Below are 27,839 nucleotides of genomic sequence, written 5' to 3'. Positions count from 1 at the left end.
ATCAGACCTCAGAACCCCACTTCAAACCTGCTGCACTCCCCAATCTTCCATTGTTTCTTTCCATGATTCAGCCCCTTAAAACCTCTTTTGGCATGTCACCTGTCTTATTCACTATGCATGTAAAGCCACTAGGGGAGACTGTGAAGCATTATGTATTATTAATATGTCAATGAGATATAATGGGTGGAATCCTGGCCTCATTGACATTGATTGGATTTTTGCCAGGGACTTCAACAGGACCAAGATTTCACCCAGTAATTCTCCTCTCCAGGGAATTTGGACAGAGGTGTTTCTCTGGCTGCCTAATGTATGGCAGAAATGGTCTGAGATGAAGGCCAGCTGGCTCAGGATCAATCCAGATCGTGTGGATGTAATGTTTGTTAGGAGTAGAAAGCATTTTGAGGAATTGATGGGGACTGTGTCTGCTGTGAGAGCATTTGTCTTCAGTTTGTCAAGTTGGTGTACAATCTTAGGTCTCGCCTTTGCTCCCAGACATAAGTAGTGACCACTAATACTCCCTTTGATCTGTTGCTGGACAGAAGATTGCATTCCTTCTTCTCAGAAACAGACCACAGCATAGTAATCCTTGCCTTGCTGGCTCAAAGCTCAATTACTACAACACACTCAGCCGCAGGCTATGAAGAGAACTCACAAGCGTCAGGTAGCACAGAATACAATTGCTAGCCATATATGGAAGAGAACTGAAGAGCATGTATTTCTGTTAATTCACTTCCATGTGAAGCTACTATTATATAAACCTCGACAAAGGTACGTCTGGCTTATCTCAATGATCATCTCTTTCGCTCTGCCCTGTTGAAGACACTGGAATTTGCCAGGAATGTGCTAGCTGTGAATCCTCAGAAGAAATCCCCAGGATCCAATGGAACAGCATTCTTGGTGACTGGCTTGTGGCTTGGTAATGCTTCCTCATCCAAAAAACATCAGAGCCAGCCTGGCATCTTTACAATGTGATTTAAACATACCTGTTTGTTCAGGCTTTTTACTAACTCTTAAGAGCTGGACTTCCCTTGGCAATTAATTTCCTGTCTAGTAATCTCCTGGCTCTGATCTATTCACAGAAAGTGGCTATATTGTACAGAGATGTTCATAAGTGTGCAAAGCACATGCTCCCAGGCTGACAGATGTAGTACTCTGTTGATTTAAACCAGAGTTATCATACTAACAAACTTGCTAGTAGTCCTGGCTAACTAACTAAACTCAATATTTGCAGTTCTCCTTAAACTGAGTATACAGAATATAGGAACTAGTGTGAATGCCGAGGTACTGTTATCTAGTGATGGCAAAATATGAATGTTTTAAAGTGAGAAAATGATAGATAAGCAATGCACCAATACTAGCTACATACATGCCGTAAGATAATTAGTAGTAATAAAATTAAAGATGACGATTATAACATTAGCATTACACTTCTCTGATTTTAAGAAAAATAAAATGAGAGAAAAAGACAAAGTGCTGCCCACTCACATACCCACCCTATACTGACATGTGGCAGGTTGCCAGATTCTACTGGCTCACCCTGGTGTCAGGTTTTAGTAACCTTCATAAAGATGCAGAGCTATTTTGCTGACTCTCCCTTGCAGCCAGACCAGATGGTCCTGATTAGTTCTGACAAAGAAATAGAAGGTTTAAGTTCCTCTGAGGCAGAAGGAATCGGTGGACAGAAAAGTCTTTAAGGGAGAAACCCAACAAACAGCCTGCCATGGGAGGAAATTTAGTCTAAGGTTTGTGTTTTGTTGTTAGTTAACTTACGTATAAAAGCAAAGCACAGGAAGAGAAAATTTGGTACCATGCCCAATAAGTGTGTTCTGTGAGGAGTGGAGCAAGAACATCATCTGCTTACTTGATTTATCCTAAGATGAAATAGCCTTAACTGAAGCAACCCTAACTAAGAACTCCTAAGCTGAGGAAGCCTCCCAATTAAGACAACACAGGAACTATGTCTTAACTCACCGACTGTATCTCCTGCTCCCAGATGCAAAAGAGGGTACAGGCTTTATGTGACTTTGCTGTCTGCATTGTCCTTTTCCTATCCAACCCTACCATGGGGTCTTGTGTCCTTCTAGGCTTGGGCAAACTTCAGCCATGTACATTAATTCATGTAAGTGACAGCTGAAGAATAAAATCACATGGACTGATGAGCATTTAGAGCAGGGGTGGGCAATAGTTTTCGCAGGGGGAACACTCCATGATTTCTGGCAAGTTGCCATGGGACACACATTAATGGAGAGGGTCTGGATACTGGGAGAGAGTTAGAGTGCAGAGGGATGTTCTGGACTGGTGTAGAGTGTTGCGGTGCAGGGAAGGATGGTACTGGGTTGCCAGTGGGAGCACAGGGTTTGGGAGGGAGCTTGGGTGCAGGAGGGCTTTTTTGACCAGGAACAGGGGGTTGGACTATAGGAGAGGAGTGAGGTGCAGGCTCTGGCCAGAAGGTGCTTATGATGGGTAGCTCCCGAGCAGCAGAATAGCAGGGCTCATCAAGGCTATCTGCATGCCATGGCTCCACGCTGTTCCTGAAAGTGGCCAGCTGCTGCTGGCATGTTTCACTGGCTGGTTTCCAGCCAATGGGAACTGAGGACAGTGCTGGGAGCAGGGGCAGCACATGGAGAGCAGTTGCACAGAGACATGCCAGCAGCAGTTGGCTGTTTCCTGGAGTAGTGTGAGTACCCTACTGCATGATGGGACTTTTAGTATCTTGGAGATCAGGAGTGGGAAGCCAAAGAGCTGCATGGGGTTCTGGAGTTGCAGGTTGCTGATCCCTGTTCTAGTAGTTTCCTCAGTTGCTGGGAGTCACGGTACACTGGACAAACATTTTAGACAGACCAGATCTGGCCTACAGGCTGTATTTTGCCCACCCCCAATTTAGAGGATTGATATTCGTGGTCCAGATCCTGCTCTCATTGGAATGTATGTCAAAACACTAACTTCAGTGGAAGTTGGATCAGGCTCAGAGATGCAGAAAATCACCTTTGGGGGTAAGCTGCTAATGAAACGAATGTATGGACCTAGCCGAGCTCTTTAACTGCCTTCTTCCCCTTGAATTTAGTATGTTCCCATCTGCCGCTGTGCTGCTGCTGTTCATTCTTTTAGTGCTTTCTTGACACGTGGGAGAGGATAAGCCTAATGAGCGTGAGTGTCAGCACAATATAAATTACTGCAAGGGAAAACTTGATGCATGGCTTGGGATGTGAAAGAGGAATGTCCACCACTGTTTGCGATTATGGATCACATCACAATCTAATAGCAATTTTTACTTAATCAATAATTTCCATGCTGAACAGACAGCCCTGTTACAGAGAATCGACAAGCAGGTACTGATAGCGACAAGCCTCATTATTAATCTTTACCCTGCCAGCTTATCAGCCAAACTACTGTAAAAAGCACCACCAAGATGGATTTAAAAGCCCGTTTTCTTTCTTTCTTGTTCTTGTTTTTTGCTCCTCATGCTTTCTTCTCTCCCACTCCTCCTCTTTGCTGGTATAAAATGTTACATGCACTTTATATACTAAGTTTATTTGAGAAACCTGGGGCTTGAATTACACCAAAAGGCAATTCATATTAAGCAATTTCACAAATCAGTGGGACCTAGACTAGTGCTCAGTGTTAGCCATTATAGGCTAATAAATCATACTTTCTCTTTGAGATGTCAATCGCCAAAGTGCTTTGTAAAAATGTTGGCATCTGTAATTCAGCAAAGCCTTTTCATCTTGAAATAAGATGCTCCAGACTGATAACAAGAATAATCCTCTCTTGATCAAAAAAAAAATCTGCATTTTACCAATTAAAGCTGCTGCCAGAAGCCAAACGGAGCAGCATTGAGACTCCACTGAAGTTTATCTCTGCTAAACACAAGGAGGAATACAGTTAGAGCTTTGTTTCATTTTCAGCTTGACTACTTTATCTCTCTCTAAGAACTGCAGCATCTCAGCCAGTGATACATGTAAGAATGGTATATGCAGACCTCATACCTACAGTACCAGCCACCAAACCTACCCACTCCTGACAAAAACACCACCCATTCATTTTATAGATTAGATACTCAGCACCTTGAGGAAAAGTCACACAAGCATAAAAGTTGCAGAGCAAAACCACTAAATGTATTCAATCGTGATAAAAGGATCCATTGCTTGTTTCTATTCAGAGGCTACACCAACAAAAGATTCTGAAAAAAAGAAAAGAAAAGAATGAACGGAGAAAAGCAACTGAAATTTTTAAGTGCCAAATTTTCAGAACTATCTAAAATAGCATCAGCTACATTTAACTGCATACCCAACAAGCTGACACTGGGGCATACAAAACTGCCATTTCTATACCTGATCAAGCACTTACACATGTAATACACCTGATCCTCAGAGAATAAATTATTTCTAGAAGCAATCACTAAGGCTACGTCGACACTGCACATTTATTTCAGAATAAGCTATTCCGGAAGAAATATTCCAAAATAGCTTATTCTGAAATAACGCAATGGCTGTGTAGACACTCGTATAATTATTTTGGAATAACGGCTGCTATTCCGAAATAACTTTGCTGTGTAGACATACCCTAAGTGCACAAACCTTTCAGGCCATTGAGTGGCCAATGTGGAAAATGGAGCCCTCATATCAAAGATTCAGAAGAGAGCTTTTCCTGCATGTACTGTGGAGCAAATCCTACAGACAGCCTTATGGGAGGCCAAGCACAGTAGAAACTCCACACTTCCTTTAGAGGATGTGGGGTGCCAAACAGGAGAGAACTTGCACTAGATGGATACTATTTGACAAAGCCATGCTCTGCAGCAGCTTTCTGCACAGGAGTGAATTTCACTCAAGGTAAATCTGCTGACACATTGGTGAGTGGCACAAGCTGGTCCTTCTATGCTCTTCCCAACACTCCTAGCAAACATATTGCAGGTATGCACCAGCTGCATACATGATACATGGGTACAGAAGAGTCTGTTGCTCTGATTTCCCAGCACATTTGCCTAAGCACTGTTCATTCAAGCAGGATATTCAGGATTTGATCCTCAACGGCTGCTTCACTCATGGAATAAACCATGGGAACCCCCTGACTAGTGAAACTAAAATTAGAAAGAAGTTGCCAGTGTGACTGCACAGCTAAACAGACCAACCACTGGCCACACCAAATAATGCTCATTTCCACAAGATTCCGCTATATTGCTATGTCTACACTGGCATGATTTTCCGGAAATGCTTTTAACGGAAAAGTTTTCTGTTAAAAGCATTTTCGGAAAAGCGCATCTAGTTTGGCAGGACGCTTTTCCGCAAAAGCCCCGATCGCCATTTTCGCAATCGGGGCTTTTTTGCGGAAAACAAATCTCTGCTATCTACACTGGCCCTTTTGTGCAAAAGTTTTTTGGAAAAAGACTTTTGCCCGAACAGGAGCAGCATAGTATTTTCGCAAAAGCACTGACAATCTTACATGAGCTCGTCAGTGCTTTTGCGGAAATTCAAGCGGCCAGTGTAGACAGCTGGCAAGTTTTTCCGCAAAAGCAGATGATTTTGCGGAAAAACTTGCCAGTCTAGACACAGCCTATGTGTCGGCACTCAAAAAGCACAACAAAGCCCCTTGCATAGTGTCACATTTGGCTTTTTCCACCTGTGGGCCCATTTGTGTTAGTTAAGCTGAGTTTTGCAGCTCATCTTTCCTTTCTGTTGAGCTAATGAAAAACAGTCGCATGTTAACAAGTTTTACGGATGCTGAAAGAGAAATGCTAATTATCCAGCAATTAAAACTGAAATGATTACAAGTGTCTCTCTAAATCCCTTTTAGGTCCTCACAGATTAGGGTGGTTTATTCATTTGTAACCTTCTTTTTATTTAAAAAATAGAAGTGACCAGAACAATCCAGCGATTTTTTCCTTTGTTGGCTCACTGAAGGCCATACTCCACAGCTTACATGCACTATGCAATAGACCTCATAGAGGGCCTACTCCAAAACCCACTGACATCAACTGGAGTATTTCCTCTGATTCCCCTCGGCTTTGGAACAGGCCTCAAGTGAGCAAGAAAGTGTAGCTACTCTAAACACAGCCCTGGGCTACAAAGGGCATAATCTCCCCCAACACACTGGCCATCTGCAGAGCATAGCAAAGATACATTTTGAAAGTAGAAGCTGCCTCAAATATTTTACATAGAGAGGCGGGATACAAATATTTTAAATAAATAAATAAATGAATAGACAGGGGATGTGCCAGGCCTTCAAGGCTACTGACTTTGCAAGCTGCATGTGGAAAGCAGCTGTAGAATGGCCATTAAGTGAGTCTGGAGTTACTTAGCCTTGAAACCAAGAACACTTACACAGTTACTTTAGAGAAGGGTTAGAGATCTGGGATGTAATTTACTAGTATATTTTTCAACAAAACATTCTATCCTCCATGCCTTAAAAAAGAAATCGAGCAAGTGCTTTGGGCCTTTTTACTCTCATAAACAATGACTCCACAGGTACACTCTAGCCAAATAGTTGGCAGGCAATGCTATATAAACCTGTGCAGGAAGATGGGGATTCTTTCCTATAATCATTTTTAAAATACATTTTTTGGGGGGAGAGTCAAAATTTAAAAACTAAAAATCCACCCAAAACACTATGAATGTGCCTCCTCTTTGCTATTATCCTAGACCTGGGGACAGCTACAAAACACACAGAGTCTGCTGAAAAACCTTTCCATTGCTCTCTCGCTTACCTCTAAAAAGCTTTCCCCAACACCATCAGCAATTCCAGGATCTGTATTTCACCCAGGTCACCCTACTATGGGAAACATTTCCCTTATTTATAGTATTAAATCTCCACAAAAATGAGAAAGACCCAACAAGGAAAAATAACATTGCTAGTTAAACATAAAATGCTCCACCCAGAAAACAATGATTATTTCAAATAATGGTCAGATCTCTTCTTCTGTCATTTCAATTGAAAGGAAATGTACGTGAGCTATTCAGGGCAAGGGCTATCATGTTTTTACACTGCCAAGCACAATGAATTTCTGACCTAGTCGAGGCTGCTAGGTGCTACTGCAATATAACTGGATAAAATAACAGCAAAACACACTGAAATCAGTCTTTTCAAATAAAAAAACCACATTAAATACACATCATTAGGCTCCTTTAGATCATTAAGCCCCTCAGTTCATGGGGACATGCCTTTGCATACTGCCACATGCAGTCAGGGCTGAAGAAAAGAAAGACAATAACAGATGACTAACCACATTTGAGAAGGGCTATATTGGTAACTGTCTATTTAAATTAAGATGCCAACGCACAGATAAATTGATGTCAGTGGAATCCTGCCATCACGGTCCCCACAGGTTTGTTTGTTCTGTTGGTCAAAGGTTCTCAGGAACCTCTTCTTGCACGTGCACTCAGGTGCTCAGTCACTACCTGACTCTACAATTTCTCACTCATGCAAATAGTACTTATCCATGTCACTACCTGCTGCAAGTCACGGTGTGGGGAACGGAGTCTCTTCAGGTATGTCTAGACGACAGTGTTATTTTGAAATAGCTTATTTCGAAATAATGCGTCTAGACACAAAATGCATTTTGAAATAGCGTTTTGCTATTTTGAAATAGCGCGTCCACACTGCTAGGACACTGAATCGCATTTAAGGCCGTCTGTAACCTGTTTTGGCAGGACATCAGGTCAGGAGTTACCTTGTGTGGCTGCTGCCTGAGGCGATCTGAGACCTGTGCCTTAAAGGGAACCCCCCCTCTGTGTGCTCTGGTTGCCCTCACTCAGGACACAACTGCACTCTGCAGCATGGAGCTGGAACCACCCCTGGGCACTCTGGTGCTTCTCCTGGACGTGTTGCTGCGAGCCTGGCAGCACGTTCTGCAGGTAGTAACAGTCTCCCTGGTGTGCCCCACTGGGGGGCTTGTGACTCATTCCTCCCTCACACCCTTCCACTTACCCCTCCCTAACCTTCCTTCCTGCTGTACAATAAAAGACACGTGTTCATTACAACAAAGCCTCTTTATTGAACAAAACTGGGGTGGGAGAGGAATGAAACTGAGGTGAGACTGGGGAAAGAAGGTGGGAGAGAGGAGGAGAAAGGGTGGGAGAGGGGAGGGGGAAACCTGGGAGGAGGGAGCTGGCAGGGGGAGGCAAGGAGAGGAAGGGGGAGGAGAAGCTCAGGGCTCAGGGTAGGGGGTCTCACCGGCCCAACTATCTCCCAGCACTGTGCGTGTGGGGGCCTCGGCATCCCTAGAGGTGTGGGGAGGAAGAAGTGGGAGGGGAAGAAGGAGTGGGAGGTGGAGCGGTAGCTGGGGAGGCAGCAGGGGCTGGAGCAGTAGGAGGCAGGAAACTCTGCCCCAGGATTGATGACCACCTGGGGGGCATGAACCGTCCTGCCCCCCAGGATGTGGTCCATGGCATCAAAATAGGGGCAGGGGTCTGGGTCTGCTCCTGGTTGGGAGCTGCCCCCTGTGGCCCTGGCATATGCCTGCCGCAGCTCCTTTATTTTCATGAGAACCTGCTCCTAGGTTCACATGTGGTCTTTGGTGGCCAGGCTGGCAGCCATCCACCTATAGACCGTTGCGTTTCTCCATTTAGTGCGGAGATCATGGACATTGGAGGTATCCCCCCCCAAACCTGAATTAGGTCACTGATCTCCTCACTGGACCAGGCAGGTACCCGCCTTTTCCTGTCCCAGCAGGCTCCTGGGAGCTGGCAGACTGATCCTGGGGAGCGGTGGAGGGCTGGCTGGCACTGGTTACCTGGCTCATGCTGGGGCCACTGGGTCAGGTGCAGCGACTGATGGCTCTGGGCTGGCAGGCTTGGAGCTGGCACAGGCAGTGTGACCAGAGTCTACCCCTTTAGAGGGAGGGAGGGGGGAGAGAGAAGAGTTCTTGGTTGTGCCCACAGTGGCCAGCAGGGCACCCTGGGCAGGGCTGGAGGCCCCCTATTTCGAAATAAGCATCTACCCAGAACTTATTTTGAAATAGCAATTTCAAAATTGGCACTATTCCTTGTGGAATGAGGATTGCCAATTTCAAAATAAGTCCTCCGCTATTTTGATTTAATTTCGAATTAGCAATTTGGTCTGTGTAGACGCTGGTAAAGTTATTTAGAAATAACGACTGTTATTTCGAAATAACTTTGCTGTGTAGACAAAGCCTTTCATGCCCTGGAACATTATAGATAGGGAAGGGAAGTTCTGTCCAATCCCTGGTTATTACAGCCTTTCCAAAAGGGAACAAAGGAGGCACCAGGAGGCAGAGAGGAAGCACAACAGCCAAGATTTTCAAAAGTGACTAGTGATTTCAAATGCCTCCAATTTTGGGTTCCCCCTTTGAGTCACCTTAAAAGAGCCTGATATTCATGGTGAGTGCTTAGAAGTGTCTAAAAACTCAGGTCTATTTTAAGGTGTCTCAGATCAGGTTTCCATAGACCGAGGCACACCAAAAGCACCCATTGATCCTGAAAAGCTTTGCCTACATGTCCTGATGGGTAACCCTTATAGGGGGCATGTATTAGCTGTGTGGGCCAAAGCCCCTGCTTCTTTTGTGACAGTGAATTGCAGTCCTCTGCCTCAAAGGAAGACTCTGGAGGAAAGTCAATGAAGGAAATACCATGTGTTGATTCTTCTGAGTGGTTCCAATACCTGGCAAATCCTATTGAATATATTGAGCTACACCATAGATTGACCTTTGTAAATATTAAGAATCAGATTGTGTCTGGCCCTTGTTTATATGCCAAGAGGTGTCCATAAATGATAGCAGCCTTCCTATTGCCTACACACAAGGGGTAGTTTTAATAGCAGGTTTGCATTCAGTGGAGTTCAAGAGTAGCGATGTCTGTTCACCCTTGTGGGAATATGTCCACCAACCTAGCAAATTCCTGGCAAATGCACAGGAAGACTTCAGAAACTAAAATGCAAAACGTATGCAGTCAGTCTGAGTTTAGAGCTTCTTGATCTCATATAATCAAACAAAAGAACCATTAAAGGATTTTACCGTTGTACGATTAAGGGAAAAGCATTAACAAAAACAGGTCTGTAGTTCTATAAGCATAACTATTTGTGTTTTCAAATAAAAGAATAATTATCATCAAGACTATACAGCAAGCTAGAGAGGGATGAGAAATAATGTTATATTTTTCTGATTGCAATTGTGTTCATATTTCACAATAACTTCAGTTGGTTCCTTCAAGGCTAATTTTCTTCAACAATTTTTTTCTTTATTGTCTAACCCCTTTGCAGTATTTTCTCCTTTCTAGTCTCACTAATTTCTGCAGGGTGGGGGGAGACAAACTGCAACAAAAAGCAGCTTTAAAAAAAATACAGTATCTTATTACTTTCTAGGCACTAGAGAACATTTATCAAATATTTAAAACAAACATGAGCTCAGCTAAGCCCAATTATAATATCTCGCTGGGCAGAGAAATTAATTAAACAGCTGCATGATAAAGACCCCAACAGCAAACTGAAGTTCTAAAATAAATAAGATTCTTCTTTTTTGGGGGGGGGGGGGGGAGGAAGGCTATCCAGATAGAATATATAACATATATATTCAAACAGCACTGTACTGTAAATGAGACTACCTGGCAGGCGAACATAGCCCAGGCCCTAGAAGTACTCTCCAACTTTGTGATTTGCTAATGTGAAACACATGCATCCCTTTTGCACCAAGTTCAAATAACCCTGGAATTCCAGCAGTATAGCTCAGCGACTGAACCAGAACAAGGGCAGAACTTGTCAGGATTTAAGAGCTTTCAGCAAAACCCTTCAATTGCAGCCGGCACCCTATTCCATAGAAGGATATCAATTATAGATAGTGACTTGCTTTAGCAGGGCAGTCGGTACTGTCAGACATGAGATAGACAACCATGAAGAATCATGAATCTTTCTATTAACTGCTGGGGGGAGGGAGGGTTGGATGGACAGGTGCTATAAATAAAGCTCAGTATCTGAATGGTTTAACACCTTGCCGCTTGGTGTATGTATCATTAAAATTTAACCAGACTGAGTTCTAAGTGGCATACACCACTTGAAAATATGAACCACCACTGAAATTGTTACAGTGTCAAATCTTCAGGGGTGGGTCTGTAACACCTCTTTTCTGTACATTTTTATTTATTCATAGCTGGTAAATTCTGTTTATAAATTCAATATGAAAATGCCATCTTTTGAGACCCACTCCTGCTTTTGTTGAGTTACCACAGTTAATACTAATGGCAGTGGGAATTGCAGATACACAAGAAGTACAGAAAAACAGTATCAAATAGTGATTTGTCTGCCTAAGATTTAGATTTAACTGTGCTGTACAATGTTACATATATGTTTTGTGTGTAAATAGATAGATAGAAATACAGTAGACAGCTATAGATATAACACACTCTTATATAATCTACACTCTATATTTATATAATCTATATTTTATATTCTATAATCTATATTCCAGTGGTATACCAGCTCTGTTATTGTTGAAGTTGAGAACAGTTTCCTGTTAATATCTATATAGATATAGTATGTGTGTCTGCGCACATACACATACACACAACTTGATTCTCCTATTGCTCACACTGTAAATCAGGAGTAAATTCATTGAAGTCAATAAAGCTGTTTTAATGAAAAAGCAGAATGAGACGATATAGGGTACATCTACACAGCAACATTATTTCAAAATAACTAGGATTATATTAAAATAACTTAGTCCGTGTCTACACAGCAGGCAGTTATTTCGAAATAATGTTGAAATACTGTCAAGCTGGAAGACTTTTTACTCCGACTCCTATAACCCTCATTGTCCGAGGAGTAAGGGAAGTCAGAGGAAGAGTGCTCTATTTCAAAATAAGTGCTGCGTAGATGCTCCCTATTTCGAAATAAGCTACGCAATTGACATAGCTTGATTTGCGTAGCTTATTTCGAGTTAAACCTGCTATATAGACGCACCCATATGCAGATAAACATAAATACATATTAGCTCCCCCCTCCACACAAGTGATACATTTCATTTAGCCTGCCCTTCAGACAACTTCACCTGTACTCTGTGCCCATTAATCCATCTGCACTGGAATTCATTTGAACATAGCAATCCTCTCAGCAGCTTAATGCAAAACTACTTGTTAGAGAAAGACCTCTGTGTTTCCTTAAATATGGAGTTTCCTCAAAAACAACAATGTTCAGATGCAGAATGGCCAATATTCAGTCCTGCCTTAGTGGAAGATTTATAATTTCAATTTAAAAAATGTTACAGCTCTCTCCTTTTTAAAAAATGTCAAATTTCCTCTGTTACGGTTACTGTATATTGTTTTTATTAAATGCTGTTGGCCAAATTTCCAGTTGCAGGTATTTATTATCACCAATGCAACAGTGCCTAAAACCTCCAGAGATCAAGGTTCCATTGCATACATGTTGTCTGTAATCATAATAGGAAACCGTCTCTATTCTAAAGAGTTGATAATCAAGGGAAACCAAAGGTAGGTCACAGAGTTTCAGGGAGATGAAGGGAAAGATTTTCTAAAGTATCAGGTTGCTAAAAACTTTTGAAAATATGGGCAAAAGTCACATCACAGATCAGTAGCAGAGTTGGGAATAGACTCCTAGGCCAATGTCTATCATAGAATCATAGAACTGAAAGGAACTTCAAGAAGTAATCAAGTTCAGTCCCTTGCACTAATGACAGGACCAAGCACCATCTGGAGCAGTGTTTCCCAACCGGGGTTCCGCGGACCATCATCAGGGGTTCCGCGAGAAATCGTGGAATAAATAACGCTCGGCGGGGCCTGGAGCGTCTGTCACACCCTTCACCTCCCGCCCTGGTGCTCAGCTGACTTCTGCGCCGCTCAGCCGGGCCGCCACGCTCCAAATGGCCGCTTATGCCACTTGCTCCTGCGTGGCGGCCTGGCTGAGCAGTGCAGAAGTCAGCCGAGCACCAGGGCGGAAGGCGAAGGGCATGACAAAGGCTCCAGGCTCTGCCCAGAGGGGCCTGGAGCCTCTGTCACGCCCTTCGCCTCTCGCCCTGATGCTCGGCTGACTTCTGCGCCGCTCAGCTGGGAGGGGGGAGGGGGGCCTGGAGCCCTCTGTCACGGCCTTCGCCTCCTGCCCTAGAGCTCGGCTGACTTCTGCGCAGCTCAGCCAGGCTGCCACGCAGGAGCAAGCGGCCATTTGGGCTCTGCGACTGAGAGGCAGGAAGAGGAGGAGAAGAGAAAGAGAGAGTGAGGCAGGAGGAGGAGAGAAAGAGAGAGTGAGGCACAAGGGGGAGGATATTTGATATTTGAAAAAAAAGATTAGATAATACAAAAAAAGACAGGAAAATACTCCATTTTTTTCTTACAATGTAAGCTGACACACACACACACACTTATATAAAACAGCTCTTTACAAATAAATTTTCTTGAAAATATTTAGCAGTAATTGAATTGCACTCTCCGCTGTCAATTTTTTCTGGCCAAACAAACATTTTCATAGGTAGAGATTCCTCGGCATATGAAAAATTATTTTAGGGGTTCCTCCATGGAAAAAAGGTTGGGAATAACTGATCTAGAGCCTGATAGATGTCTATTCAACTTGCTCTTAGATATCTTCAGTGTGGGAGATTCCACAACCTCCTTAGGCAATATATCCAGTGTTTAACCACCCTAACAGTTAGGAAGTTTTTCCTAATGTCCAACCTAAACTGCTCTTGCTGCAATTTGAGCCCATTGCTTCTTGTTCTACCATCAGATCCACTGGATCATGTTGACTCTGATAGAGTTATTTGAATTATGGTAGAACCTCAAAATTACAAATTAATTTGGTTACTCTGAAATTTTCAAAACATCATGGTTCTTTCAAAAGTTTATAACCCAACATTGACTTAATCTGGTATTGAAAATTTACTATGAAGAAGAAAAATGCTGCTTTCCTTTTTTTAAAAAAAAAAAAAAAAAAAAGGTAGCTTACATTTAACACAGTACTGTACTGTATTTTTCTTTCTTTTGTGTGTGTGTCTGCTGCTGCCTGATTGTGAATTTCTAAGTCAGGTGTGTGGTTTACTGCTCAATTCATAACTCTGGTGTTTGTAACTCGACGTTCTACTGTACTTTGAAGTAGCAGTTACAATTATTATTAATGCTCTTACAATTTCATTTGTGTCAAGGGGCCCCAATCAGAATTAGGGTCTTGTTGTAGTAAGCATATACAAACACATTCAAAGACACAGTCCCTGCCACAGAGATTTGATATTTTGAAATGCTGTGAGGTCCCACATCAGATTAAGGATGCTAAATTGCATTGTATCAACTAATTGACTAGTCAAAGGAATTTCCATCGACTAGTTCATTAGCTGATAAGTGGGGGCAACTGCTCCTGGCCGCAAGAGCTAATCCCATGGCAGCTCTGCCTTTTAAATGTATTTGGAGCCGGTAGGCTCTTAATACACTTAAAAGGCTAAAGCGCAGTGGGGAGGACCAGGCATGAGCTGGGAATCAGCTGTCCCAGCTCGCTCCTGGACCCCTCACTGCACTTCTGCTTTTTTATGCATTAAACAGGCACTTAATGCATTTAAAAAGAAGAGGTTCGGCTCTGGAACTGGGCTTGCACCCAGTCCCCCATTATGCCTCTGCCTTCGCTGCCCCCAAGCAGAGATAGGGCTGGAGGGAAAAAGCTTTTAAGTTGGTTCCCCCAGCAACGGCGCCAGCTCCCCCACTCCTCTGCCTCTGACAGAGGCAGCAATTGGAGGGAAGCAACTAGTCAAGTCTCTCCTTATGCTTACTGGATAGTCGACTAGTCACTTACATCAGGTATTATTATCACTTTCAAATATAGGAGACATGCTATTTCCATGTAATTCTTGTTATTGGCTCTAACCAATGCAATGGGTCTCTCGACCAACAGCAATTTCCACTTTAAAATCTTGTGTTGCCATGCCTTTTAAAACTATAACGTGTTAATTAGATTATATGCACAGCAGAGTTCAATTAGATTCTGTGTCTACAATTCTAAAATGTCAACTCTCCTCTCGTGTCTTTCTCTTTTAGTTCTAACATTCTGGTGGATAAGATTCCTTATTAACATTTGGATACTTTCAGAATGTTCAAAAAAGTCATCCAGGCATTATAATGCTCAAGAATCACAATCCCAGACAGTGCTGGGGGAGCATGTTTTGTAGTCTGCTGTGCCCATACAGATCCCTATTGAACTCAAACTGGCCCAGTTAAAGAACTATGATTTGATTGGAATAACGGAGACTTGGTGGGATGACTCCCATGACTGGAGCACTGTCATAGAAGGGTATATAAACTGTTCAGGAAGAACAGGCAGGGGAGAAAAGGAGGAGGAGTTGCATTGTATGTAAGAGAGCAGTATGACTGCTCGGAGCTCCTGCACTTAGAGGGAGAAAAGACTGTTGAGAGTCTATGGGTTAAATTTAGAGGTGGAAGCAACAGGTGTGATGTTGTGGTTGGTGTCTGCTATAGACCACCGGATCAGATGGATGAGGTAGACGAAGCTTTCTTTGGACAACTGAGAGAACCTTCCAGATCGCAGGCCCTGGTTCTCATGGGCGACTTTAATCACCCTGATATCTGTTGGGAGACCAATACGGCAGTACACAGACAATCCAGGATGTTTTTGGAGAATGTTGGGGATAACTTCTTGGTACAAGTGCTGAAGGAACCAACCAGGGGCCATGCGCAGCTTGACCTGCTGCTCATAAACAGGGAGGAACTAGTAGGGGAAGTAAAGGTGGGTCACAACCTGGAAAGCAGTGACCATGAGATGGTAGATTTCAGAATCCTGACCAAAGGAAGAAAGGAGAGTAGCAAAATATATTCCCTGGACTTCAGAAGAGCAGACTTGACTCACTCGGAGAACTGATGGGCAGGATCCCCTGGGATACTTACATGAAGGGGAAAAGGAGTCCAGGAGAACTGGCAGTATTTTAAAGAAGCTTTATTAAAGGCACAGGAAGAAACCATCCTGATGTGCAGCAAGAAAAGCAAATATGGTAGGCGACCAGACTGGCTTACCGGGGACATCCATTGTGAGCTTAAACACAAAAAGGAAGCTTACAAGAAGTGGAAACTTGGACTGATGACTAGGGAGGAGTATAAATATATTGCTCGAGAATGCAGGGGAATTATCAGGAAGGCGAAAGCGTAATTGGAATTGCAGCTAGCAAGGGATGTTAAGGGTAACAAGAAATGTTTCTATAGACATGTTAGCAATAAGAGGGTGAACAGAGAGGGGTGGGGCCCTTACTGGAGGAGGGAGGTAATCTAGTGACCGATGATGTGGAAAAAGCTGAAGTACTCAATGCTTTCTTTGCCTCTGTCTTCACGGACAAGCTCCCAGACAAATGCGCTAGGCAATGCAGTATGGGAAGGAGGTGGACAGCCCTTGGTGGGGAAAGAACAAGTTAGGAACTATTTAGAAAAGCTAAACATACACAAGTCCATGGGCCCGGATTTAATGCATCTGAGGGTACTGAGGGAGTTGGCAAATGTCATTGCAGAGACTTTGGCTATTATCTTTGAAAACTCGTGGAGATCGGGAGAGATCCCGGATGATTGGAAAAAGGCAAATGTAGTGCCCATCTTTAAAAAAGGGAAGAAGGACAATCCAGGGAACTACAGACCCAGTCAGCCTTACCTCAGTTTCAGGAAAAATCATGGTGGGGATTTTCAAGGAATCCATTTTGAAGCACTTGGAAGAGGGAAAAGTGATCAGGAATAGTCAATATGAATTCATGAAAGGCAAGTCGTTTCTGACCAATCTGAATGGCTTCTATAATGAGGTAACTGGCTCTGTGGATATGGGAAAGTCAGTGGATGTGATATACCTTGACTTTAGCAAAGCTTTTCATACGGTCTCCCACAATATTCTTGCCAGACAGTTAAGAGAGTATGGATTGGATAAATGGACTGTAAAATGGATAGAAAGCTGGCTAGACTGTCGGGCCCAAAGGGCAGGGATCAACGGCTCGATGTCAGATTGGCGGTCGGTTTCTAGCAAAGTGCCCCAAGGATCAGTTCTTGGACCAGTTTTGTTCAACATCTTTATTAATTACCTGGATGGATGGATTGCACCCTCAGCAAGTTTGAAAATGACACTAAGCTAGGAGGAGAGGTAGATACACTGGAGGGCAGGGATAGGGTCCAAGTGACCTGGACAGATTAGAGGATTGGGCCAATAGAAATCTGATGAGGTTCAACAAGGACAAGTGCAGAGTCCTGCACTTGGGACGGAAGAATCCCAAGCATTGTTACAGGCTGGGGATTGAACAGCTAAGTAGCAGTTCATCAGAAAAGGACCTAGGGGGTTACAGTGGATGAGAAGCGGGATATGAGTCAACAGTGTGCCCTTGTAGCCAAGAAGTCTAATGGCATATTAAGGTATATTAGGACTGCTTCAAAGTCTTTGTGGCTTCTGTTGAAATAGTCTTGCTTCGTAAAACAAAATATGCCTCTGCTTACAAATAAATCACATGATCTAAAAATAAATCCCATTACACATTTAAAAATGTCAAAATATGAATATCATTGAAATAAATGTACTTTTGAACCAGTTGGCATATTCTAATCTGAGATAGGGCAATGATTTCTGCATCACGCATTTGTTATATGTCTTGACAAAAAATTGCAAAGGCAACTTTAGTTATATTAGGCAATATCTTCAGCTGGTATAGCTAGGCATGGCTTCACTGATGTCCCTGGAGACATATCAATTTTCACCAGTGGGCAGTCTGGCCTTTGGTGCTCCAGAATGCACAAAAAAACCCTGAGAAAATGTAGAGTTATCAACAGGCTATTTTAATACTATAGGCCTAATAAAGGAATGAATTATGCATAATATACAGCACTATGTATGGTGCTTTTACAAGAAACATAAAAGTTTTGATGCTTTGTTCTGGTAACAGTCTGCATCTCTATCCCCAGTCAGGGCACAGGAGATTAGTTTTTAAAGCTTCTCTATTAAAATAGTTCTATTATTGTCCTATTTGAAGTGGCCTAGAAATAGGGAGAAGAGTGTGTTTGTTAAGAGATAGCCTAAATTTTGACAGCACAATTTTTAGCCAAGTGTGCCACACAATTGTAAACAATGCAATTTTTTTGGGGCAGGGGAGGGATTTAGAGAGGAGGCAATGAATAACCTTTGGATTGGAATGAATAAAGCCACGATGTTTGCCTTAATTCAAGGGATGGCAGTAACCCCATTTATACACATCCAGCAAAGTAATCCTCCACAGTTCACATTCAACAGTAAATGGATACATAAAATAAACTGTAAATCCTTAGGGGAGGGGAAGAATTTCCCCTTCTCCTCTTTCTATTGATATAATCCCTTTAGGGAAAAAAATCAAACTTGGGTAAAGGTTAATAATAATTCATGTCCAGCTTACTATTACTCAATAACTATCAAAGTCTCTAACTCAAAATAGTGTTTGCTGGCTTACAGGATCAGAGCCATTACACTCTCTATTGAAGACTTTATTGAATTTTACACTAAGCTTTAGCTGACTGAACAGGTCAAGCACTGTGGCTCACAGTTTTCTTTATTCTCAGAAACTCATAAACCCTTTTCCAGTTTGCAATGCTGTTAGCTAAGAAACTTGACTCAGCACAGGGTCAGAGAACCTGACCCCCATGAAAAAGGTCACAGTTGTAAAACCCAGTTCCTGAATACCATTAACTTACATGCACTAGCTGTTCCTGCGTGTCAAACTCTCGCGAACAGCCTTCCCAATGGCAGTTCGTCTCATAGACGACTTCAGGCTCCTGCTTGCTTTCATCTTTGTCCCCTTCCTCCTTTACAAGGGTCATTCCCTCTGGCTGTTCCTGGAGGGAAAAAATAAGTAAAAAACAATGGTGTGAAGAGGTGTGAAGAGAAGAGAGGAAAAACTCTGATAAAGAGGGTGAAGAAAGGTGAATTACTTTAAACATTAAGGAAAGTAAGAAAAGCTCAATTTAGATTAACCTACTCTTGATTCAACTCATTACCTACATTCAGATAAAACACAGAAGACCCAAGCGGGCCTTGTAAACCAGACAGTAAAGATTGGCTATTTTTCTAAGGGCTGGCTCCCTTTTTAACAATATAATTTCCAGAAGTATCCAGTGCAGATCATTTCTACAGGAACCTCCTCACATGGTGCCTTGTTACATGAACTGATAGAAGAGGAAAAAAAGAAAAGGCAGATCATGTCCCGAATTATTCAAACCTGCTAGCATTCTATGTCAATGAGTGGTGGAAGGATCTGAGGGGAATTGGGGTGTGTGTGTGTGAAGAGTCAAACCTTCCTTAAAAGTAATGGGGAGTCACAATGAAATAAATTAAAATAAAGCCTTAAAAGTCCTGTTTGTAATACTTGGATTAAGCAGTGCTTTAATTACATGGGTTGTCCCAAATGTTTCAATGGGATTACTACTGAGATATTATTCAGTATGAGTAAGGTATCAGAAATGGGATCAAAGCAAGCAAGTTCATCACCAATCTAGAAAAAAAAGTATTTCAGTTTTGAATTCCATAATAAGCTTGGTGTGTGAAATTTCTTCCAAAATTAGATTTTGAGGACACTTGATGAATTTGTTTGGTTTCTTCCCACAACATGTATATGTGTGTATTTTTGTTCGTTTGTTTGTAATGTATAGCTTCAAGCACATGCTCAGTCCAGTTAAAGTCACTGGGACTTAAGCATGTGCTCAACTTCAAGCACATGTTTAAATACATTGCTGAGTACCCCAGGTTCACCTTTTTATCACTAAATATGCCAGGACAAACAGAGGATTAAAAATTCCTCTAAAGACATACACAGATGCAAGTCTCACCCCACTCCTGCCCCCAGCAAAAACTACCAAGTCATACAATGTGCCATTATAATATACTCAATTACATTTGATTCTCTAATCATCCCTTGGTATTGTGGATTAATGCAGTGTGTGCATGCATGTGCATCCAGGTATGTTAGGCCAAGGGCCACTAAGGGGCCTTAAAACATTCTACAGATAGGAGGTCTCTTTGGTCTGGCAGTCAGATGAAAAGTCTGATAAATGAAACCTGTATGCTGTACCTGCATATTTCCTGCACCTGGGCTGGGAAGGTCCTCATCTGGTTTTATCTTGGAACGCTTGTTGTGCATTGGATCCCCAGTGCTACTCACTGCAGATTCACTTGTGGGTTTATTCTGCTGCCGGCATTGTTCCCCCAAAAGACAAAAGCAGACTGAGATCAATACACAGAGTTTTAAAGAAGTGCTCCACACTTTGTCTCTTGGTCAGGGGATCCCCCTGTCCATGGTGCCATGGGAAGCTGCTCACATTGCCTACCCTTAAGGCTAGCCCTGGCTGTTCTGAAGCCCAGGACCTGCAAATGGATCTAATGGATGCATCTCTGATTCTGTGTGGAGGCCCATTAAAATCAATAGGGCCCTGCAGGGATTTGCCCAGATAGATCCACTTGCAGAAATAAGCTCCAAGTTTTACAGCACCCAGAACAAATCCTAGGACATACTAAAACACAAATAGTCATTAATAACAGCAATAACACCATACACCGCAATAAACCCAAAATATCAGACTGATTCACTACTGCACTCCTCCAGTTATGTGTCAGTGCAACTCCAATGACAAATCCAAGTCCAGGGAATCAACCTCTGCACTCATCAGTAAAAACCTTAAGTAATCCACAGACTTTCTTTAGCTTTACAATGTGCAGCCTAGTAGAAAGTCACCGAACATCTGCCTAGTCATTCTGTTTAGCCTGATTTGAGAATGAGCAGTTGCTATGTTTAACATGCTGTGGGTTTCCTACACGCTTTCCCTCCTCCTCCATTCTCTACCTGGATTAAGTTGTCTGATTCAAGAGAGACAATTGGGAATGAGGAGCCACTGCAATATTTATGAAGGACAAAAAGCATTCTACCAATCAGAAATCACAGACACACTCCTGTGATTTATAATAAAGGACTGTAAATGCCATAGCCACAAGAAAGTTGTTATCCAAGGCTCTCGGTTATTGCAGTGATTAATTGCTAACATGACAATGTAATTTGTTTTCTTTTTTTCATTAACAAGGTGCACAAGGTTTCTTTTGTTTGCTCTCACCTGTGCGGACTCGGAAGGACCAGAGCTGACTTGGACTGGGTTCAAGACGCTAGGGATGCCTGGGATAGGTCGCTGCGTAGGAAAAGTTGGAGCAGGATGGATGAGCGGAGGGCTGTGTCCAAAGGCCGATCCTAGGGTTTGCTGCCGACTTATAATTTGCTGATGCATTTGCTGGAGGGATACCGGTGTGGGAGGGTAAGTGAAACTCAGAGCAGGACTGAATTTAGGAGGAAAAACAGTAACAAACAAAAATAAAAAGAGATGAGGAATATTGTTATGCTGAATTGTACAGGTAATTTACATTTCCAGCTATGGAAGCAGCATTGGCAGAAAGCTAACCCTTCCCTCACATTTTCCAGCCCCTCGCCCTAAACAAATGACAAACATTGCTATTAAATCCACTGCTATTAAGCTGGGTTAAATTGATTACTGAAAGCAAAAATGATATTATAGCAAAATATAATGTTTCTAACCTTCCATTAAAAAGGCTCCCATTTACCAACACTACACAGAAAGCTGCCTGAAATAAAATTCAGGAAATGTGAAATAAGAGGCAAGCAGTTCAATAACAGCTATTTATTACAATAACAAACTTTATATAAAGAAAAAGAATGGGCGATTACATGTTTTCTAGTACTTTTATTGATAAGTAGTTCTGTATGTTTTCGAGTGTGGAGCAATTCCTTTACTCCTAGCTCATGGTATGCTCGTTCATATGTCTCCAGATCTTATTACAAGAGGAGAGAAAATCAATTGGTTAAATGTGTTTTGAACAACATGCTTGTCATATCACTCATTTGTTTGTAAAGATGGAGAGCTCAGTTCATCCAGAATGTCACCTAAAGAATTTCCATCAGTGCCGTTTGGTTACAGAAACTGATGGATTAACCTTTCCCCTCTGAAATTGGTGATCAATGTGTTTCAATGTAGAAATATTCCAATGGGAAAGCACTTCTCCCTCTTCTAGTTAAACAACACTAAATGTCTATTAAAGCCCATTATGCATGCTAATAGCTGTCATCACTTCATTACCCCACTGTATTTCCCAGACTACAGTGAGTTCTGAGGAAATTACACTACAGTCTGAAGACCTCTCTACAATAGGTAGTGCCAAACCATTTTTGTGCCATGTTTTAGAAATGAATTGTTTGGAGCTAAATCCTCTCGTGAGGCCATGGGTATTCTTGCAAGCATTTGCCAGTAATTTACAATCACACGGGCCAAAAAAACAAAAAAAAGAAAGCCCACATAATTACAAAAATATGTTTTTAATTTTTTTCTTCCATTTGAAAAAAATCAATTAAAAGTACCTGGCAAATTAAACATGTTTGGGTGCATGCCTGTGTTTAAAAAAAACAAAAACACAGAACACCATACCTTGAAAGAATCAAGGTTTCTTCTAATGTCAAAGGTGGATTTAATGCAAATGTAAAGTCTGGAGCCTTAATTACTGTTACTGTTAAGCACATTAACTGAAAACATCGAGATGAAAATAATTCAAATCGTTTCAACCATTTTAAGTAATAATTCTACAGATATTTTGTGTTCATTAATCTGACTATACATTTTCTCTATTGGACTACAATCCATAAAGAGACGGCTTCAATGTGATTACTTTACTATTATTCCTGGTGAGAACTACGCATGACAATAGTTTGCCCATTTAGGACAGAATATTATTCAGAATACCCTGGGAGAATTTTACCAGTCTTTCAGAAACTCTCTTTTCATTTTGCATTGTATTCTTTTAATAAAGGGAGGCAGGAATGTAGTGAAAACTGTAATTGTTCACAGCAAGAGTTAGGAAGAAATCAGTAATAATATTCAGTTATTGCAGCCCTATAGTCCCTGCCAGTGTTCCTGTAAGCAACCATGAATGATTACAGCACGACTTAGCTAAGGTAGCCACTATGGATGATTGATAGGACATTAATCAAAAGATGCATATCAGGCTCAGAATTTGTTCACAAGCTTTCTTCTAATAGCTGATTTCATGTTCACTGAGCTCTATGCCAGTTTGTTCAATTTATTCTTCAGTGTACAAGCCATTCATCAAAGAACACAATGATTTAACACCTCTTTTCCCTTTTAGTGAACAAACATTACACAGTGTAACTACACTGTTCATTAAAAATAACATACCATTACAATGTCACACACCAGTCTGAAACAACCGTTGTGTAACCCTACCATGCATTTCCATTTCTACAAATACTACAGATTAATCAGGTGGAGGCCCAAAGGCACATATAGTCCAAACACGAGGTAGTACAATCCCAAGGATGCTACTCAGTGCTTTGGGGGCAACAAACACAATACTTAAATAAGTGCTGGGCATTTTCTTTCCTTGTGCATTCTGGGAAATAAATAGCATTTACTTAACATGTAAGGACACAAACAGCTTGACCCTCTTCTCACCTGCAACAGTTTAAATGAAAATTAACTTCATGAATTTCAATGGGAGCTGCAGATGCTCAGCACCTTTGGAAAATTCAGACACTTAGGCGTTTAAATATAAATTTGAGAACTTAACTTTAGGCAACCAGGATTAAAAACGCTGGCCGCTATTCTTTATAAGCTACTGGCTTAAAAAAAAGTAAGCTTAGTTTTAATCCGCAAGCTATTCGTGGTTAAAATCTGTTCTCAAAAACCTATCTGTTGCTGCCCTTGCCACATGCTCCCCTCCGACTCAGAGTGAAATTTAGCTCTAAAAGAAATGGTGCCTAAAAGTTCACTTACAATCAGTTCTTTTGGACAGCGTACAATCTAGAGATTCCTTTCATGAGGTAGTACGGAAGAGGCTATTGTGATATCAGTGCCTTAAGACACTGTCAGTGAAACCTCAAGATGGAGCCTTTGGATCTCGATCTTTGTGGGATAGTAAAGAAACTGCAAGATCACCACCTACTAGTGAGTTATACTTGCAGTCAGCTTGAAAATTTATATTTATTGGAACTCAGCAAATAATATTTCTAATAGTCTACTTAACCACTCCAAAGAAAGGATCATACAACAGCAGCCACCTAAGAGAACTTCCTTTCAGACAGCCTTTACCAGATTCCACTCTCCATTTCACATAAATGAGAACCACACACACACACACACACACACACACACACACACACACACACACACACACACACACACACACACACACAGTATCTGACTTCAAATTTTAAGATGCCTTTTAAACTAATGGACACCACTCCAGTTTTGGAAAGACTCCCATTGATTAGTTGTGTGCGCTTAGTGATACATTTTGGATGTGTTTCCCAATATAATAACGTTAATAATAACAACACCTATTTCTTATACAGCATGTTTCCTCAGCAGATCTCATTATGGAAATGTGTACTTTAAAAAGGAAACTGTTACATGTTTTTTTTTCCTCACATGTACAATTCAAAGTTGGCCCTAGCTGCCACCCAGCAGCAATATAAAGGAAAATGATAAACCCTAGCCTATGAGAGATGTTCTTTTTCTTCACATCCACTTTGACTAACTCACATACAGTATCAAAGAGAAGGCTTCATACCTACATCTATTTAACTGCAAAATATCCAGCACAAATAAAGCCAATGACTTACAATGGTCACCATTTTGTTCCATAAGGCTCTTTGTATTCACACTTTCTTCAAATAGAGGGCATGATATGTTGAATTAATCCTTTCACAGTAATATATCTAAACTTGTCATTTTAACATTGTTTGCCAGATTGCAAGTTGAACAAACAACTTGCAATATGGTAGATTAAAAAACCCCTCTTTTTCTACCTTTGTAGCAAGTGGTATATATTGGAAGGTAGCAATGACATAAGCAGCTCTAAAAAGAAAAAAAATAGCAGGAGAGTGAGGCTGGAAGGAGGAGGAATCCTTGTCACTGTATGTTCTCCCTTTGTATTCAGTACTTTACTGCCAGGACTGAGACTAAGATACCATGGTTCTCATGTACGGTATGACAACACTGATTCCACCCAGTGGCAGAAGAACCCAAAAATGGGCTCCAGTGCAGGTGTTTATTGGGGACTTTCTCCCTCAAATTTGAATTATACACATCAAACATGGTGATTCAACTGCTCAGTACGTCATAACATTTCAGTCTCAAAATATTAAACTGCTTCACAGAAGTGACAAAATTAGGTAATGTTAATGTTTTCTACATCCCCTCCCACCATGAGGGTCCAGCAGAGGAGCAGGGGTGCTGGAGCTAATATTCCAGAACTCCAGACAAATATAAACTACTTGGGAATTCCCCCCCTCCTCCAGCAACTGGGGTTAGGAGTCCTCCCCGAAAACACGTTCCCACACCCAGAGACACACACACACACACACACACCTGTGAGGGCAGAGGATAAGGGGAGCAATTTAAGAGTCTACAGGTGAAGGGAGGAGATTGCGTGGGCTGGGGAGGTAGTAATAAAGGAGTTGGAAGTTTAGAGAAGAAACCGGAATGGGAAAGAAGAGCGTGGAGGTCCAATGGGAGGCTGGGTGACAGGACAGAGGAGTCTGTGGGGAGAAGCTGAGCTGTGAAAACTCAGAAACACACATTTTGGACACACAGACCAGGAGGGGGCAGAGAGTAAAGTGCAGGGGGCTGAGGGAAGGAGTTGGGAACAGAAAGGACTGGGGATGCATGGCAGGCATGAGCAAGCAGGAGTTAAACAGCTGTGAGGTAAAGGTAAATCAGGGAGCGCTGGAGGGGGCTGGACAGCAAGTATGAAAGATGTGGTGTTGCCAGGCTGTGAGGTGTGGGTGCATCAGAAGGTGGAACTTCTGGGAGAGCACAGCAACCAACCACGCTCTCCTGACTGGACCCAGTTCCCACACAGGCATCGCAAACTCTGGGCTGCAATGCTGCTTGACGTGGCCCAGCCCAAATTGGTGGGAGTGGCATTGCATGCGGTCACCACCTTGGCACAAAGGATTATAACACACCTCAAATTGGTCTGGCCGTCCCTCCACCTCCATCATCATGATGGAGGAGCAGCTTGGCCAAACCCGAGAAATGCTGCAGCCACATGCACCAAACTGCAACACCTAGAGAGAGAACTGAGGCCAGCTTCCCCACAACCCTTTCACAACCCTTTCACGTATTGCAGTAACCCTGAGCACCTGCACCAGCTATTTCTCTGCTAATCCACTCCCTTGGTCAATGGAGTTCAGATATCTCAGACTGAACAACAAGTAGTTAGAGAGGCAGGTTAGGAAGAAACAATATCAATTAGCTAGCAGATCTGAGTGGAAGTGCTCAAAAATGGCAACCTCTACAGAGCCATGAGTTGACATCCTAACTAGCTCAGACTCCTGCCTTGGAGCAATTCTCCCCAGCTGGTTCTGAAGACAATTTTACAGACAAAATGACCTGGCAGGGCTCCAGGTAGCCTTTACAGTCAACAGGAGGGTTTGGCGGATGTTTGTGACTTAGAAAATGGAAGCAGAAAGGATGAGAGGGATCTTAGACAACAAGGAGTAGCAACTCTTTTGCAGCCTTTCAGAAATCATTCAGACTGCTGAACAATTCTGCTGATGGTGAACTTCAGAAAAATTCTGTATACAGAAAAATTCTGTATTCACAAAATTGCCAACACTGAATGAGAATCTGGAAGGAAGTTCCTTAATCTTCATCAGACTGTGGCAAGTTTAATGAATCTAGTAATCAAGTCTCTCATTGCCTTCTCTTACTGCAGGAAAATTAAGGCAAGGTAAGGCTACTGATAAAGGTCTGTAAATATGTGGATGTCCACTTCAGGCCCCTGGATATCTGCACGTGTGGGTGTGGATGTGGATATCCACAGATCATTCCTGTAGATATGGATGCAGATGCCAGTTTTGGACTCTGTTAAAGTCCTGATATTCACAACCTCCTCTGGCAAGGAGTTCCACAGGCCGACCATGAGATGTGTGAAGTAAAACTTCCTTTTGTTTATTTTAAACCTGCTACCTATTAATTTCACTAGGTGACCTGTAGTTCTTACATTATGGGAACAAGTAAATAACTTCTCCTTATTCACTTTTTCCACACTAGCTATGATTTTATAGATCTCTATCCTATCCCCCCTTATCTCCTCTTTTCTAAGCTGAAAAATCCCAGTCTTTTTAATCTCTCTTCATATGGGACCTGTTGAAAACCCCTAATCTTTTTTCTTGCCCTTTTCTGAACCTTTTCCAATGCCAATATATCTTTTTTTGAGATGAGGCGACCACATTTGTACCTAGTATTCAAACGTGGGCATACCATGGTTTTATATACACGCAAATAAGATATTCTCTGTTTTATTCTCTATCCCTTTTTAAATGATTCCTAACATTCTGTTTGCTTTTTTGACTGCCACTGCACACTGAGCAGATGTTTTTAGAGAACTATCAACAATGACTCCAAGATCTCTCTCTCGAGTAGTTATAACAAAATTAGTCCCAATCATATTGTATGTATAGTTGGGATAATTTTTTCCTATGTGTATTACTTTACAATTATCAACATTAAATTTCATTTGCCATTTTGTTGCCTGATCACTTAGTTTTGTAAGATCTTTTTAAGCTCCTCACAGTCTGCTTTGGTCTTAACTATTTTGAGCAGTTTAGTATCACCTGCAAATTTTGCCAGCTCGCTGTTTACCTGCTGTTTATTTCTCTATAAATAGGATTGGTCCCAAAATGGACCCTTGGGGGACACCACTAGTTTCCTCTCTCCATTATGAAAGCTTACCATTTATTCCTATCCTTTGTTTCCTGTCTTTTAACCTGTTATCAGTTCATGAGAGGACCTTCCCTCTTATCCCATGACAACTTACTTTACTTTCTTTGGCGG

The 27,839-nt window shown here is 42.0% G+C and overlaps 1 protein-coding gene across 6 annotated transcripts in view; it reads right to left on the bottom strand.

Annotated features, from left to right (window-relative positions):
- The window catches only part of GLI3 (GLI family zinc finger 3), a 261,689-nt gene that overhangs the window by 33,831 nt on the left and 200,019 nt on the right, over positions 1-27,839 (bottom strand). For 5 of the 6 annotated variants that reach the window (XM_006124084.4, XM_014574078.3, XM_014574077.3 and 2 more), the window contains 3 exons: positions 21,033-21,249; positions 20,000-20,116; positions 18,627-18,767 (listed from right to left, as the gene is read on the bottom strand). In XM_006124084.4, coding sequence (XP_006124146.2) covers positions 18,627-18,767; positions 20,000-20,116; positions 21,033-21,249 — 475 coding nt within the window. The remainder of the gene's footprint in view (positions 1-18,626; positions 18,768-19,999; positions 20,117-21,032; positions 21,250-27,839) is intronic. The other variant, XM_006124086.4, reaches the window with a different exon arrangement.

The sequence above is a fragment of the Pelodiscus sinensis genome, chromosome 2 (assembly GCF_049634645.1).
Source record: "Pelodiscus sinensis isolate JC-2024 chromosome 2, ASM4963464v1, whole genome shotgun sequence".
NCBI classification, from domain to species: domain Eukaryota; kingdom Metazoa; phylum Chordata; order Testudines; family Trionychidae; genus Pelodiscus; species Pelodiscus sinensis.
This window is presented reverse-complemented; position numbering and strand designations above follow the sequence as displayed.